Source organism: Ochotona princeps, chromosome 2 (genome assembly GCF_030435755.1).
Source record: "Ochotona princeps isolate mOchPri1 chromosome 2, mOchPri1.hap1, whole genome shotgun sequence".
Classification (NCBI taxonomy): Eukaryota; Metazoa; Chordata; class Mammalia; order Lagomorpha; family Ochotonidae; genus Ochotona; species Ochotona princeps.
Genome location: NC_080833.1, coordinates 50,071,698 through 50,088,254, shown reverse-complemented (window position 1 = coordinate 50,088,254; position 16,557 = coordinate 50,071,698). Strand labels below are relative to the sequence as shown.

General features: G+C 39.0%; 1 protein-coding gene across 6 annotated transcripts in view; it reads right to left on the bottom strand.

Annotated features, from left to right (window-relative positions):
* NFIA (nuclear factor I A) overlaps positions 1-16,557 on the bottom strand; it is a 368,818-nt gene that overhangs the window by 171,371 nt on the left and 180,890 nt on the right. For 5 of the 6 annotated variants that reach the window (XM_004588721.3, XM_004588720.3, XM_058657302.1 and 2 more), the window contains one exon: positions 1,134-1,199. The exons of the other annotated variant lie outside the window; for it this stretch is intronic. In XM_004588721.3, coding sequence (XP_004588778.1) covers positions 1,134-1,199 — 66 coding nt within the window. The remainder of the gene's footprint in view (positions 1-1,133; positions 1,200-16,557) is intronic. 6 annotated transcript variants of the gene reach the window in all.

Genomic DNA, 16,557 nt, shown 5'->3' with positions numbered 1-16,557 from the left:
AAAAACGGACAGAACAACCAAAGGAATGAAGTTATTCAGAGGATGTGACAAAGTGTGGTAGGATTGTGTTGACAAGAAAAAATAAATAAAAGCCATAATAAATCATGCCTAAGATGTTTTTAACAGAAAGTCTATGAAAGACACTATGGTAATTCTTCTAAGGGTAAGCAATATTGTTATCCTATTTTAAAAGAATAGATCTACAACCTGAGAGGTTAAATGATCTATTCAATGTTACAGATGTAGAGACAGGATTTAAAAACAGGTCTTATGCCACAGCCTGAGGTTTTAACCATAATGCAGCGTTCCCCTCACAGATTCTCATGGTAAAGCCTTCACATTAAAGCATTAGTTCTCCCCTCATGAAACATTCTAGAATTTTATATGAGATGATGTCTGTGAAAGTACCTAACATAAGATGCTGTTAGCTCACATCTGTTTTTATTGAAACTGATAGTGCTAAGATTCCAATCTATAATAATTTTTTAATACTTGGAGTAGTTCCACAAATTTAGTATTTTACCAGATACTATTATGTTAATATATAAAGCACGTATTTGGTTTTAATAAAGTTTTAGCAAAAGAAAGCTTGCATATTTATGCAACTGAGAATATGCTTTCCTATACTCTCACTGTTCTACTGCAGGCAATCTGAAACGGAAAGAGCCTTCCCAGGCAAACAGTTTTCTTAGAGCAATGAACAAAGGGTTGAGCTCAGAAAAATATGTCAAAAATACTTGTGAGTGAATGATCTCAAATCATCAGTGAAGAGTGTTTGCTGCTTTAAAAGGAATTGAAAAGAAATGAAAAAGCTGTGGTTCCTCACTCATGCAGTGAAACAATCTGACCTGATAAATCAACATAGCTTCTCAAATTGAATTAGGTAATGAACTTTCTTGGGAATTAAAGGTCTTACTGACAACATTGGGAAAGGGGGATGAGGGTGGTTAGGGTGATGCAGGGACTATGAAATCTGTCCTCACAAAGGAAATCTTGAGTTGTCTCCTTGAGTCTTCAAAGTTGCACCTGCCATGGGTTGCCCATATGGCATACCCCAAAGTCCTCGTGCCTGGTTGGGTGCTAGCTGCTGGGCACTCTGAATGCAGTAGCATAGAGTCCCACGCTAAACTTACCATTTTCTGGTTGGTCCTTTATGTCAGCATCACTTGGCTGGCTGGGACTTTCAGATTGACTTGAATCTGAAAAACATAAAAATACGGCCAAAAATTACAGGGTCTGTAAGGGAAAGTGGATCAGAGGTGCCAGACTTTCTCAAAAGGCTCAACCTATATATTAAGGATGAGAATGCCAGAGGAAAAAAAAACATGCTGAATGAGAAAAGGAAAGGCAGAAAGAGAAAAGCAAGTGGCATGGGGGAGCAGCCGCCACGGTGTCACTATTGACACGTTCAGGGGCGTCTGCTTTGTGCCAGATGAGAACGTGACGCCCTGAGAACTCAGCCCTTCTCCTACGGAGACCCTTTCCAAACTGCTCTTCTCCATTATTTATGCACTAGAATCTGATAAAGACTATCCTTCATTACACACATCTGAAGCTTGATTCAGAACATAATAAAATGTCAAAACATATTTTGAAGCTGGTATATAAAAGAAACCCCAACAACAGTAACAAGTTCTGTTGCTGTTTAGCTCTGTATTACAGCAACAGACTACACAGACTAACACCACCAAATACTAGACTTCTAATATCCTAGCACATGGACTTGAAATAAACAAGTGACTCAAACAAGACTTTCTGAAAGCACACATTTCCTCCACTTTAGAACTGTTCTTCTCTTCCTAATGCGTTGGGGATATTCTCACGAGGCTTGTTAGCAAAAAAATAGGTTCTTGCATACCTTTATAGAATTAAATTGCCTCTTGAAAAAAACAACACAGATTTTTAAACAAGAAATAATTCAATTAATCTTCAAATGGGATCATTTGAAATAAAATAATGTCAAAATTAGGTAAAATTAAGTTAGATCAAAAGAATTTCACAGAATTAGAGGCAAGCAGACTGATTTAACTTTTGTCAGAGTGGAGAGAAAAATCCAGGTTAAATGTTTTAAGAGTGCAGTTTTTTAACGTAGTTTCTGAGATCTGAAACCATTTATAACACTATTTTAAAACCACTTTTGTATCTGTGGGAAGGCATGATACTGACTTCACATCAACTACACAAAGTTAGAGTTAGCTGAAATCTGACCGCATTTCAGCAAGGTCAACGCAAGATCAAAAGGTCATGACGCTTAACTGTGATTAAATTGAAAATATTATTTCTGTTACAACAAGTGATGCATTGGGCCCAGCGGCGTGGCCTAGCGGCTAGAGTCCTCGCCTTGAACGCCCCGGGATCCCATATGGGTGCCGGTTCTAATCCAGGCAGCTCCACTTCCCATCTAGCTCCCTGCTTGTGGCCTGGGAAAGCAGTTGAGGACGGCCCAATGCATTGGGACCCTGCACCCGTGTGGGAGGACCCGGAAGAGGTTCCAGGTTCCTGGCTTCAGATCGGCGCGCACAGGCCCATTTCGGCTCACATGGGGAGTGAATCATCGGACGGAAGATCTTCCTCTCTGTCTCTCCTCCTCTGTGTATATCTGGCTGTAATAAGATGAACAAATCTTAAAAAAAAAAAAAAAAACAAGTGATGCATTACCATTCTCTCTCTTGGAGATACTGCAGGAAGCAGCATTACTACCGACCTTAGATTGAGAAATACTAATTTATTACTTAAAAAGACTTGCTGCTTTTAAGCAAATGAAGACTTATTAATTATAAAGACGTACTATGCAGAAAATATCTATTGAAAAATTTTCAGATCCTAGCTGGTGACTATAAAAAAGTCCTATGTTAATGTATAGGTTCAAATAACAAGAGATTTAGGACAGTTAATTTTTATTCAGTCTGGCAGTGTGATAGGTTTTTTTGTGTGTGTGTTACAACTGTCACAGTTAAGAAACAGAATTTTATATATAAATTATATCATAATTATTTAAATTTTTGCTATTTTATTATATCTTACAACAAAATTATTTTGTATTTATTATATATCATATAATAAACACTATATTAAATGCTATATAAATAATAAATTTATAATGATCATATATTATATATCAATATATTTATATATTCCTATGATCTATTTATATTTATAAATATGTATATATGTGAGTGTGTATGTATATGTGTGTGTGTGTGTAGATCCTTAGAAGAATCCTTCAGAATAGCCCAACAAATTACATACGATGCTTAACTAAAAAATGGATGAAAATCAAATTCATATTGTATTATATTTGAAATGTTAACTATTTAAATCAATGTTACATTTATAGTAAATTGTAAAATATAACATAACCACCTCTTTCTCTCAGGGAAGATTTTGTAATTTTACCACTAGAAATTATAAAATCTTTGTATTTTGAGAAACAATTCTACATGTTTTAGGGGAAAGACATACCTACACATTACTTTTGCTTTTCTGGAGACTCTTAAACCATTAATTACATGTAACAAAAATTAAAGCAATATATCCAATTTTGCTTTAAGGGAAGTTAAAATTCTTCCTGATCATACCCAAAACAGAAATATAAAATTTTGAAAAACACAACATTTTCTTTGGAATAATACTTGCAAATACAGTCACCTGTATGAGGTACAAAAGCTCAGTCAATGTTCAATCTCTGGATGTGGTATCTTTATAATTACATCTCCACAAACAAATACAATGCCTTTTATCTCAATTATTTTAGATATTCAATAGCCAATTTTTTTTCTGATATTTATTCATGAATATTAAGGTAAAAAGGGGTAAGGAGAGACTCAAAAAATATTTTTAAAAATAATTTGAAAGTAGACTTTTTTGTCCCTTTCACTTTTTGGTAACAGTTGGTTTCCTAACCCACCTTACGGGAATGTAGCTTAATTACAGACAACATCAAAAATGAAAACATCAGCAAGAAAGAGAACTATCAAAAAAGTTCAAAGATGGTGTAACACTCCAAGTCACACCCAAAAAAACAACAGCCAAGGATGAGTGACAAGAAAATGCCTAGAGCGAGTCCACAAAAGGCCACAGCACTCTGGCAAAAGCTTAGCTAGGAACATGGGGGCAGGCAGCTGGCCAAAGTGAAAACGGTATTTAATTTCTCTTGTTTCATTGAAAACACTAGACATACTGCTATCCACACAAGGACTACCTATGAAAATACACCGTCCTGGAAAGTGATATACCAAACCAAAGGTCTACAGCAACTTTTAAATGATCCAAGGACTTCAACATTTGCTTTCTACCCTTGGGTGTTGACTATCATTCCGTTTTTGAGCCAAGACGGAGCAAAGCCAGTGCTAGCATTACTCAATGCTGAGGGTGCACTGACATTTTTTTTCTGACTTTACAAAAGGTCGCTGATACTGTTAAATATGGAACCAGATGACTAGAATTACAAATTAATTTTACCCATACATAATTGATATGAATGAAAGATCTTTCTGAAGTATTTGAATTCAAATATTATCAAGAAGCTCAACAATAATTTACTTTTTGATTTGAACTACTTGATAGAGATTTATCAGGAAGCCAAGATAAGTTTATTTAGGCCTAAACAGTTGCACTTATAAAGAAACAAAAATGCACAGACTTGGATCCCTTCCTTGCATATGAGTGCTTCTCCTTCACGCTCGCACCCCTACCTCACCCCTGCAGTAAGTTTTTCTGGTTCTCAGGTTGTAAGCTAAATTTGTGTACTACAATAACGGGAGCATTCGTTAAAGTGTGTTTAAATGACAGGACTAGAAATATTGTGAGGAAGTACACAGAGGTTATGAATTCTGTTTCCCATCTAGGGATTTGCTTTTTGTCAAAGGAATCTTAGACTTTAGCCTGAGCTTGAAAAGCAATAGTTTATTTCAGTTTTTAAAAAATTTATGAGCAGACATCCCAAGCTATGATAGAAGGGTTCCCATGCAGGAGAATGGATTAAGACCTCTTAATTGAACTGGTAGCCATCCATCTATGCATTTTTATGGTGCCTACAGCTACCACCGAGTACTCAAAGATAGTTCACTATCAATAGCATCACTAAGGAAAGAAATCAGATAAATCCTAATGCCTGAATATCAGTCTCTGTTTTCATAAACAGGTGCAGTGCAAGAACAGAAAGATTGCACCGGATGTGCCATGTACGCCAATGTCAATTCTGTTTCCCTTCAAGAAAGAATATCAATGAGCATTTCTTTAGGAAAGGTGAAGAACAACCACAGCATGCCAATATGATAAAACTCTTCAGGCAAAATGTAGATATCACTTCCAGGCATTATATGGTCTTTGGGCAAGAAGCAAAAATGGAACATTGCTAAATCTCCCATCTTTCATATCAAATTAGGCACTTTCCCACTACAGTCCTTCTTTCACTGCACATATATCTCCCATAGTATGATTAAGTTATTAAGGTGATTTTTTGATCATCAATGGCCTACAGCAATCTGAGCTCCTAGAAACAAGAGTTCCTGCCTGCTCTTCTATGAGTCCTTGGTACCAGCCAGCCAAAGAGTTGAACAGGCACTGACCCAGAGATGAATTTTCAATTGTTACCTTCCTATGAGTAAACTACTGCCCAAAACTGAAAACTAAACAAAGCTCACACATGAAATGGGAAGTGGAGCTTATCAAATGTAAAAGGAGGGCAGAAAAGGTTTATCTCTGCTCAAATGTTCTTTGGGACTGCCACGGGTAAGTGCGGCCTGCACCACAGCTGACCTGGAAACACTGTACAATGTCGAGAAGCTGCACACAATCACTGATAACGTCCACTGGTTCCCGGAACACAGACAGTAGTGGACACAAGGGAGGCCCTCTGGAAAGCTGTACATGCTAAAGTGAAGAATCACAGAGGATTACTTCACATGTTCTAACACTACTCCGATTAGAAAACTCTACCTTATTTTGATGTCTACAGAAATGTTTCAAAACCCTGACAGTGGCTACTGGGAGGGGCTTGCTAAGAGCAGAGATACCATGATTAAAAGATCTCCCCCCAACCCCTATTACAGCCCAGTGTTATTCCTACTCGATCAACCTGCTCTCAGCAACAGACTATGGATCACAGAAGCACAAACTCCACTTCCACTAGAAAAAACAATCTAGGGTTCAGTTTCAACTGTCCTAGTAACGTCATGATTTGGCAAAAGACAGAGTCTGAGAAGCCTTTGTTTGAACTGTGTGTCTAGTTTTAAATGACCCAGTGGCACAAATGAAAAGGTGATATGAAGAAATCATGAGACATCGAGAAAAAAAGAAAGAAATGAGTGAATAAAGTGAGAGGAATAATGTGAAAACTCCTCCTGAAACAATCAGGATTGTTTATATTGTACAAAAGAACAGGCCAAAACAGGAATGCTTCCTTTCCTGCAAGTTAATGAAAATGTAGAATTCCTGTGGGAAGAGAGAATGAGGCATACGAGTGATCACGCTGCAGCTGTGCTGAGCAGACATCCTGCGTAGCTACAGCCCTTAAATACGTTCAAACTTGACACAAGTTTTGGTTTCTTACGGTGTGGGGAGATAAGAACTTTACCAAAGAATCAGGTAGAACAGTTTGTTTTTCTATATTCATGAAGTTACACTAGAAAAATGAACCTACTTAACACTTGGTAGTAGAAGATTTAGCACAATTCCATTTTGACCATCTAACATCAGACAAGTTATGAAGAAATCTAGAAAACCAATGGCTGTTATAGTCACACTTTGTTTAGTAGTCTCATGATCTAGCTGTATAAGAAATTACTATTATAGTACTTCTAATATCGAGGATTATTATCTATTTTTCCAAATATGACTATGCTCTCGAAAACGAAACTGTAAAAAGATAGTTGAAAAGCCTTATGTAAGAATGCAAAATGGGGCCCGGCGCGATAGCGTAGCAGCTAAAGCCCTCACCTTGAATGTGCCGGCATCCCATATGGGTGCCGGTTCTAATCCCAGCAGCTCCATTTCCTATCCAGCTCCCTGCTTGTGGCCTGGGAAAGCAGTTGAGGATGGCCCAAAGCTTTGGGACCCTGTACCCACATGGGAAACCCGGAGGAGGCTCCTAGCTCCTGGCTTTGGATCAGCTGAGCTCTAGCCATTGTGGCCACTTATGGAATAAACCATCAGACGGAAGGTCTTCCTCTCTGTCTCTCCTCCTCTCTGTATGTCTGCCTTTCCAATAAAAATAATAAATCTTTTTTTAAAAAAAGGAATGCAAAATGTCAGTGTACAAGTATAAATACAAACATGCAGATACCACTTACAGGTTAGATGTAAATGTTGATTAATGCAGCACCATTGGCTATAAACAATATTATTCACCATGATCTGGAAAAGAACAGAAGTCTACAGTACTAGCACTAGATCCAGACCACTGAAAGTAAGCAATTGTTATTAACATTTCTTTGTTATTAGTATTTCAAAGAGTGGATAAAATCCTTAGTGCCCAAATGCATAATCAAACCAACACCTAAGGCCAATTAATATATACAACTGTAACCTACTTAATCAAAAACTGATTTTGATATTCAGTCACCCCACACAAGTTTCGTTAAGTTTTAAAAGCGGAGACAGTCCATGTGAAGCCTTATCTTTATTACATTTAAAACAAAATTTGATCGCCACAGTTTTCTTGGAGAAACCAGGATGGGGTGTTTGTACGCATGTGTGTGCCTGCTAATTGCAGTAATTAAAATATGCAGAGAAAGTCTATCTGGAAGTCCCAGCTCTGAAAGGACCAGGCTGGTTTGCACACAGCGGCTGGAATGGCTGGGGAAGGCTGGCCCTGCAGCAGTCTCTTGGAAGTGCTCCACCAGACCACCCCAGGGGCGTCAGCTGCGCCGGGCTCCACCTCTCAGCCACACCCGCGGATGATATTTTCAAGGCCTCCGTTAGAGTTTTATATCATCTATGTTCTAACCATTTTCTTTCCCAAAACTTTGCTTTCTGTAATGCCTCTCTGAACAAGAAATTGTGAAATATTAAATTTGCAGGAATTGGATTTTTTGGCATTAATGCTGGTATTCAAGGCCCATCTGTTTAATCGGGACTGTGTGCGAGGATAAGACTGTTTAGGTTGAAGAGTGATTCAAATGTCTCATCACCTACTCATCAATGTGTTATTTTTCTGTGTGCACAAGGAGGTTGTGAAATGATCCACAGTTTTAACATGCTGAGAAAAAAATTAAATGGCATAACTATTGTGTTATGACAGTAAGGGGGGGAGAAGCTCTAAAAATTATAAATTCAGTCACTCTGAAAGTAATGAGAAAATGACTCATTCATTAAACCATCAATTTTCTCATGAGGCTGATTTCAAGCAATGATCAGCTTCCTCAGTAAAATTACATATGAAGTCAACGATAAGAAATCAGTGAGTATAACATATAAGCAAGTGGGCTACCTTGGCTCAGTGTGGAACTTCTTACATTTTCTGACAAGGTTTGATGACAGAAAGAATTTAAAACATTTAGCTTATCATCCTAAGTTTTTTGTTCTCATAAGAAGAGCTGTACTGACAAGTGAGGTTGACCTGTTGGCTAACTCAGAACCAAACTGTCTGAACCAGCCTATTACCCTCCCAACTGCTGTGCGAACAAAGGCCTACCTAAACTCCAGGAGCCTTCGCTGTAATCCCATATCAGATTTCTGTTCATTTTCCTCTTTCCAGTCCCTGTTGTCATAATCAAAATTAACTATGATAGTAGGCATTTAAGAGTTCTTAAATTAATAGATACTTAAAGATCACCCAAAGACCTCTCTAAAACTTAAAAACAATCCAAATTATAAAAATAAACCTATCCATGGAAACAGTACATGATTGAGTGATAGCTGATGTATATTATTTTCATGTGTCTGAATATATGTAACTTAAATCTACCGAAATAATACAAAGTACGCTCTGTTGAGGGCAAGTAACAAGGCTATTTAAGGTCAAGCAGAATTCTAAATGCTAACTTTCTTGAATTTGTTTCAATAGACAAAAGAATATGAAATGGCAAAAAAAAACACAAAACTCTGAAAATCACAGCAAGGTAATTGAGTTGCTATGGGTCTCTGTTTCTTAATCTGTAAACTAGGAAGACTATTAATCATTTTTGCCTAATTTAACAGAATGTTGTGTGTAATGAATCTAAGAATGCAAGAAAACCTGGTTTGGAAAATCATATAGAAAAACAAACCAACAAATACATTTACTTCTGTCACACACATCTTCCATCCGAACAAGTTGTTGTTTACAAACGAACCCCAACCCATGTGCGAAGTGATTCCTGTGTGAGCCCACAGCACCACAGACATGGTTTTAAAGGTTCTTCATCCTCATATACTGGGAAAGGGATTATCTCTGATAATGGAAATGTAAATCTCAGCTTGCTGTTGTTTATTCCAGACAGACACTTGTGTGTTAAGTCTGTTTATCAGGCAACACTTTGTCTAAGCCAGGAAGTAGTCAGTCTTTGTAACAAGATGTATGTAAATGAATTTCCCATGTGTCTCTACAGTGGGTTGTAACATGGGGGAAAAATCCTTTTTACTGTAGGAGCAAGACTCTACCTCAAAAGTAGTCTACAGATGGAAAGCTAGGAGTGAGCGGTTCTGCTGAATCGCAGTCAGGGCTTGTGCCTGCAGCCTGCTGCTCTATATTCCAGGCAGACTCAGTGCGCTACATCTGTTTATCAGACAGCACTGTCTGGATGTTCAGGCTTTGGAACCTGGGTGAAAACCAACAGTACCCTAATCCCATGAAATAACCTGCCTGTGCCAAAACTCCAACCCCCCAGCACTTCAATAACCTTCAGCAAAGCTTCCACAAAACCTCAGAAACTTTAAAAGAGGACACCCAGCCCAGCTGGAACTTTCTGTCCGCCTTCTATCCGAACTTTTCTATAGTCACTGCATTCTCTGCTGCTCTTGTAATTCTGTGTCAGAATGGTGAACTGTGTGTGACAAACTAAACTGATAAATAAAATATCTGCTAACAGTGTCCTAGCTATATAATTATTTAAAGTTGGAAGCTTTTTAAAAGTAATACAAAAGTATTTATTCGCATTATTAAAATACTGACACTCTGGGGGTAGGGATCTGTAAGTAAAGAGCTGAATAGTTCCTTTTCCTTCTGTATTTCTTGTTGGTTTTCTACAGGGTTTGAAAATATCACCAAAGAAGTTGAATTGGTTTAGCCTGTCTTCCCAGACAAAATAAACACTTTAGGACTCTACTTGTTTGTATTCTCCTCAGTGGCGCTGTATGCATCAGCAGCTAAAAACAAAGAAACTTTTTAGCTGCTCAGACAAAAATGCAGAAGCTTCCCAAACAGGGGAGGGAAGGGGTGTGGGTTCTGAGGAGGTGGGGGTGGAGAAGTGTGCAGAAAGTCTGACAGTCCATTCAATATAGGGATGATGCCTATAATGCAACCAGGGTCCCCTTGCTAATTAAATATGCATTGGCACAGTGTTGATCGATGCAAGCCGTGGATCAGATGACACACCTGCAAATTCTTGAGCCCAGAGCTCCCAGGAAAAGGGAAAATACAGTCTTGTCTCCTTATCTTTGTTTTCAAAGGCTCTCCGTTTCTGTGCTTAGATATCTAATTTAATTCTCTCACCCCTCAGCAAACTGGATTAGGGAAGTCAATACTGCCTTTGTGCATCGACAGGAAAACACAGCTTTCCTTTTATTCAATTTAGCTATGACCTTTAGACAAAGAGAATGACAACTGTCTCAAAGTAAGGGAAAGGCCTCCAGAAGAGGACCCCCAGAACTAGGGCTTCCTAGAAATCTTTGCGGACAAGGTGCAGGGGTTTCCTCTGGTGTTTTTTCCTCCAGGTAAGGGAAAAAGGAGGCAAGGGAATTCCGAATTGAAAACAGGAGCTGGGGGTGGAAGGGCATGAAACAGACACAATGGAAGAGAGGCAAACACCACCAATGCAGTGACTGAGTCTCAAAAATCACTAGGGCCCCATCATGTCTATGATGGGAAGACATGTCTGTGAGAGCACAGCAATGGGGATAGTCGGGTGACAACTGGCTTACCGGAGAGGCTGGGGAGCCTCGGTGAGTTAGGATGGGTCCACGTGTTCCTGAGACCAAGCAAGGCTGAAGACGGGAGCGGAGACTGGGATCACCTCACTAGTCCACACGCAAGGGAAACCATCCCACAGCAACCCATAAAGCGACGCTGGATCCCATATCCCTGTGTGAAACACTGCTGCTCCTTGGTAGTTGTTTTGTTTTGGGGCCTACTCCATCCATTCCTTCTTTTATTCACTTAGCATCAACTATGTGCCTTCTACCTGGACATCCAGAGGCACAAAATGAAAAAGGGGGGAGGGGAAAGGACAAGGGCACTGCCCTCAAGGAAACTCCCCATCAATCAGGATAATAATAGTAATAAATTTCTGCTCCAATCCCTTTCTTGACTAAATCCTGTCTTCTGATGAATTAAGGCAGATCAAGAAGTTACTGTGCACATTTTCAATTGCTTTCACTCTTTCACTATTAGTGGCAGTCAGCACCATGAAATATACTCTTGCAGCAGAATTTATAATAGACTGGATACTAGCTCTTGCTGGTAATGGTTAAGGTTTGCCTTCCTAGTCAGATGTGGAGAGGTTGAGGTACAGTGCCTCTTAGGAAAATGTGTAATAAGTACGATTAGAAATGTGATAACATTTCAAAATAATTTGTTAAACAGGATTTTTTCCCTTAGAAACAAACTCTTGGCAGCACACAAAGTCGCTCTTCATCAGGCCTGGTGAAACCCCTTGAAAGTGGTTCTAGCAAAGTTAGCTATGGGGTGAAAATCAAGGGACATAGCACCTGGGTTTCAGCCCCTTCTTGGCCACTGAGTTCAGCTTTGTGGAAAAGGAAAACCTCTTTGCCTTTCTGAAACCCAATTTACTCATCTTTCAAACACCTAACACTCGATTATCAGAGATGAGCTGCATGATTTAAAGGAGGAACTATAATTCTCTAAATGTACATTGCATAGAGGCAGGCTTCCTAAAGTATATAAACTGGTGAAATCATCACGTGACAGGCAGAGAGCACAGTGTCTAGAGTACACAGGTACTAATATGTGTTGGAATAGAATGGAAATCTAAATCCAACAGGTGTGTGGGATGGGTTTTCTAGTTTTAGGGAGATTCCATGCCTGGACAGCGCTGCAGAGTGGAGAGCACAGACCCTCTGGGAGTCGGGGGCCTGCTTTCTGGTTCTCAATCACCCATTTTCACTTGTTCATTTGAATTCTCCCCTCTAAAAGATGGGATAGCTACAAAGATGAGGCGAGTTAGGTAGCTTAAGTTGTCTTCTGTTGCACATTTGAAACAGATATTTAGGCATTGTGTTGTTGGGCTTTCAGGGACGTCCAAGGCTATTTCATAAAACCCTCATTTGATAATAAGAGACTGGATGAAATCTGCTTATCTGCTGCTGACTGTGACACTAGAAATAGTATATGTACAATAATTATTATAAGTCAAACGCTGTCTCTTATTTACTTCACAGAGAACCACAAAAAAGCCCACTAAGAGTTTAGCAACTTGGCCAACTCCTAACCACAGAAGCCCACAGATGATGTTTCCTCTTTAGAGGGTGACCCAACATGCCTTTCAGAGCAAAGAAAATCTGTGTTCTAGCAGTTGCTTAATAGAGTACCTTTAGAGAACATAGTCTAGGATATAAGCCTTGAAATTTAGGACAATACTTTTTGGAAAATACATATGAGTATGTCTAAAGTCCATATATATGTGAATATATATGGAGAAATTTAAAGCCATATATATAGCTATATATAACACATGCACTTTCATACACACACAGCACCATATATATTGTTTTAAATTTCTCTACTGACAACAACTTCTCCCTAATAATTTGGCACCCATTTCAAATAGGCTCAACATAGAAAGCTGTCATTCATTTGGCCAAAGAAATCTTTTTCAGATTTCTTACATGAATTATCAAAAGAAAGCTCAGGTAAGATATAATTCTTCCAAACTTCACACATGGCTTACACAAGCTGAAACAGTCATGTAGTTTTTGCTTCCATGTTTATGTCTTAGGACACATAAAATGACTTCAAGGACTTGACTGAATCATTGCAGCTTTAGGATTTCCATTTGGATTCCATCATGGCTTTCTCCCTGACATATGCAGTGCTAAGTGATTTAAAATTAATTGCACTACAATATTTTAAACTTTCTTCACATGGTGCTAATCTCAAGTGCTTTGGATGTTTGAACCACACTTGGAAACCATCAAGTTATGTATATCTTTATACCACAGAGCAGTTAAACATGCTGAAAAGATTATCGGTTGTTCTGCAGTGAACTTTATAACCAAAGAAATATTGAATTATAAAATTTCAGAAATGTGTGAGTTCATATAAAGGAGAAAATTGCAAACATCCTATATAGTAAGAAAAAACAAACCGAGTAATAAAAATGCATGAATTTGCAAATGTAGCTCTGAAATCCTTAGAAAAAAAAAAAAAAGCTCTTAGAAATCCACTCCATCACAGGCCCCAACCTGGAACCCCCATCAGTGGCAGTGGAGCCTGTGTGCACCCCCTCACCCACAAACATTCATTTTAGGTGCCCTTTTTGTTTTCATTTTAGGACACAATCTCAATTTTTTCCCCGTGGCTATGTTGGGGGGAAGATAAAAGTATTTTCCATTTCAGTAGCTCAGTATGGATGAGTAATTTGCTTAGTAATAATCCTGAAATTAAATTGTCCTTCACACAATGCCTAGTAATAGTTTGTGGAGGATTAGCCGAATGAACTATCTTTAGGATGAGCTTCTCTTTAAAAAAAATCTTATTTTTTTATCACCTGGGTTTACTGTGAGACATCTTTCTAACAGACATGCCAGCTTACTGATTTTTCCTCAACAAACAAATCCAAGTGGGTGACTGGAAGTTTATTCTAATTCGTTTTTCAAAATTCAGCCTAGCTCCCTGACTCCAAACAAGTGCAAGTAATGTTTCTGAAGAGGAAGCTTGTGGGTGGCAGCTCTTGAAATCTCTCCATTTTCACCTGCTGTGTGTAAGGCATCCTGAGATGGTGATCAGGCTCAAGCAGCTCCTAACGCAAGAATTCCATTTATGCAACTCCAAAAATCCTTATAGAAGTGTAGGATATTCTTTTCCCCTTACTCCCTTTCGCAGTGGTAAGGGCGTTTCTCTAAGTTAGAGCCCTTTCCAAAATCTATCAGAGGTGGTAGGAGAGACAGAGATTTCTATAAATAGGAAATAGCTTATCTATTTGTTCAAAATTCAACAAAAATTACAAATCTCTTGGCTCTGTGGTCACGGTGCTAGCACACGTACAAGTGAAAGAATACAGGGAAGCCAAGGCCCTGTCAGGGGTGGGGGGAGTAAAGCAAAAGTGAGCAGTTCTACCTGCAGTCTGGCCCACTTTTGCATGCACTCACCCCACCCCTCACCCCTGCGGCATCAGCACAGCCCAGGCATTAGCCTGTGGCTCACAGCAATTTCAACAGCACCTCTGTCTGTTCAGATTTGGAGTCTTAAAATAATCATAAATAAACAGTGACTCAATCATTTTGGATGAAATCTCTGAATGCCCTTTCTAACCTCAGGCTTGTTTTACTTTGTGGTTACTTAGAAAAGAAAATTAAAAACTGAGTATGGCTGGAAAAAAATTGTCAAGGGAGAAACAGCAAAGAAGAAGAAAAGAAGGAGAAGAAGAAGAAAAAGAAGAAGAAAAAGGAGGAGGAGGAGAAAAAGAAAAAGAAAAAGAAGAAAGCATTAACAAATCAAGGAACCATTGTCATGCATAACAAGCTAATCTTCAGCCTGTGGTGCCAGCACCAGCATCAATACAAATGCTTGTTTTAGTTTTGGCTGCTTTGTGTCCTATCCCTCTCCCTGCTAACAAGGCTTTGGAACCCTGCACCCTCGTGAAAATCTGGAAGCAGCTCTTGGCTCCTGGCTTCAGACCAGCTCAGCTTTGGCCACTGCAGCGATTAGGGAGTGAACCTGCAGAAGACTTCTCTTACTGTCTTTATTCTCTCTGGAACTCCGAGGGTCAAGTGAAATAGATAACTTTTTATTAAAAAAAAAAACAAAACAAAAACTGTGGTATCCTTTGAATAGAAGATAGAAAAAAATCCTCTTGAAATGAGATGGCAAATTAATTTGCAAAAGACAAGGGAAAGGTTACAAGTATAAATCAGAGTTGATTCAGGAGTTCAAAGTGCAGTTACACTTAGCACGCTGTCTCTTTGATGAGTTCCGCACCAGCGGTAGGATGAAGAGCAGCAGACACAAACTTGAGAGTGTTTGCCAGAAGGGGTGGAAGCCACTCTTTCATTTCCTTGGATGCCAGTCATCATCTCCATAACAGCAGAGAATTATGTACAGACTTTTCTATGTAGCAAGTATGGAAAGACACTTTGTTACCTCGCCACACATGATTAAAAAACAATCTTCCAAGTGGTTTTTATTTTCCAGTTTTACTTTACATATTCACAGATCTTCTCATGACTTCATGATTTTGTTTTCCCCTCTAAATGACGGTCCAGCAGAGGGAGCAAACTTTCTCCAGACTCACCTACAATCACACGTGTACACCACTGCAAGCACACATCTCCCAAAGGTACCGCCTTGTTGGTACATATAAGACACCACCAGAGACAACTTAAAAAAATCACATTGAGGGGGGTTTCAGAGAGTTTTTTGAAAAGTAGAATTAGTAACTATTTGGCAATAAAAATTTTGAATTCTGGCCAGCTTGTCCATAGTGCATATTTTCATGAATTTTTTGAAGAGTTGTATCCATAGAGTCAGAAAGCTTTGCACCAACATAAACCTATCTTTTAAGTCCATTTTCTGTGACCTTTTTGAAATCTCCATGTATTCATAAGGAATTTCTTTAAAAAATACTATCTGGGAGCCAGCATTGTAACATAGCAGGCAAAGCTGCTACCTGCAATGCCTATATCCCTGTGGGTGCTGGTTCAAGTCCCAGCTGCTCCACTTCTGATCCAGAATCCTGTTACTGCTTGAGGAAAGCATGAGAAGACAGTGAAGTATTTGGGCCCCTGCCACCCACATGTGCAACCCAGATGATGTTCCTGCTTCCTGAGTTCAGCCTGGCATAGCCCTGGTTATTGCAGCCATTTGGGGAATGGTTTTCTCGTGTGTGTGTGTGCGTGTGTGTGTGTGCACATGTGTGTGAGTAACTCCTTCAAATAAATCTTAAAATAATGCGCAAAAAGAGAATTTGAAGTTAAGAGAAGCATTTCATCCATAGTAAATGTGGAAATAAAGAATTCAAACCACAAGCCCAGATGAATCAAGGCCTGCTCTAGGGCACCTGGTTGAGAAAAGCTGGTATTTGCACAGAAATTAGAAGCCAAACGACAACAAGATTTCCATGTGAAGAAAACATTAGCGATCGTTTTTCTGAACCCACGCAAAGCTGGCTGTCACGGCCCCCTCAAGGCACAAGCTTGTTCACAAGAGGCAAAGAGAAAGAGCAGAAGAATCGAAGTCCTCCC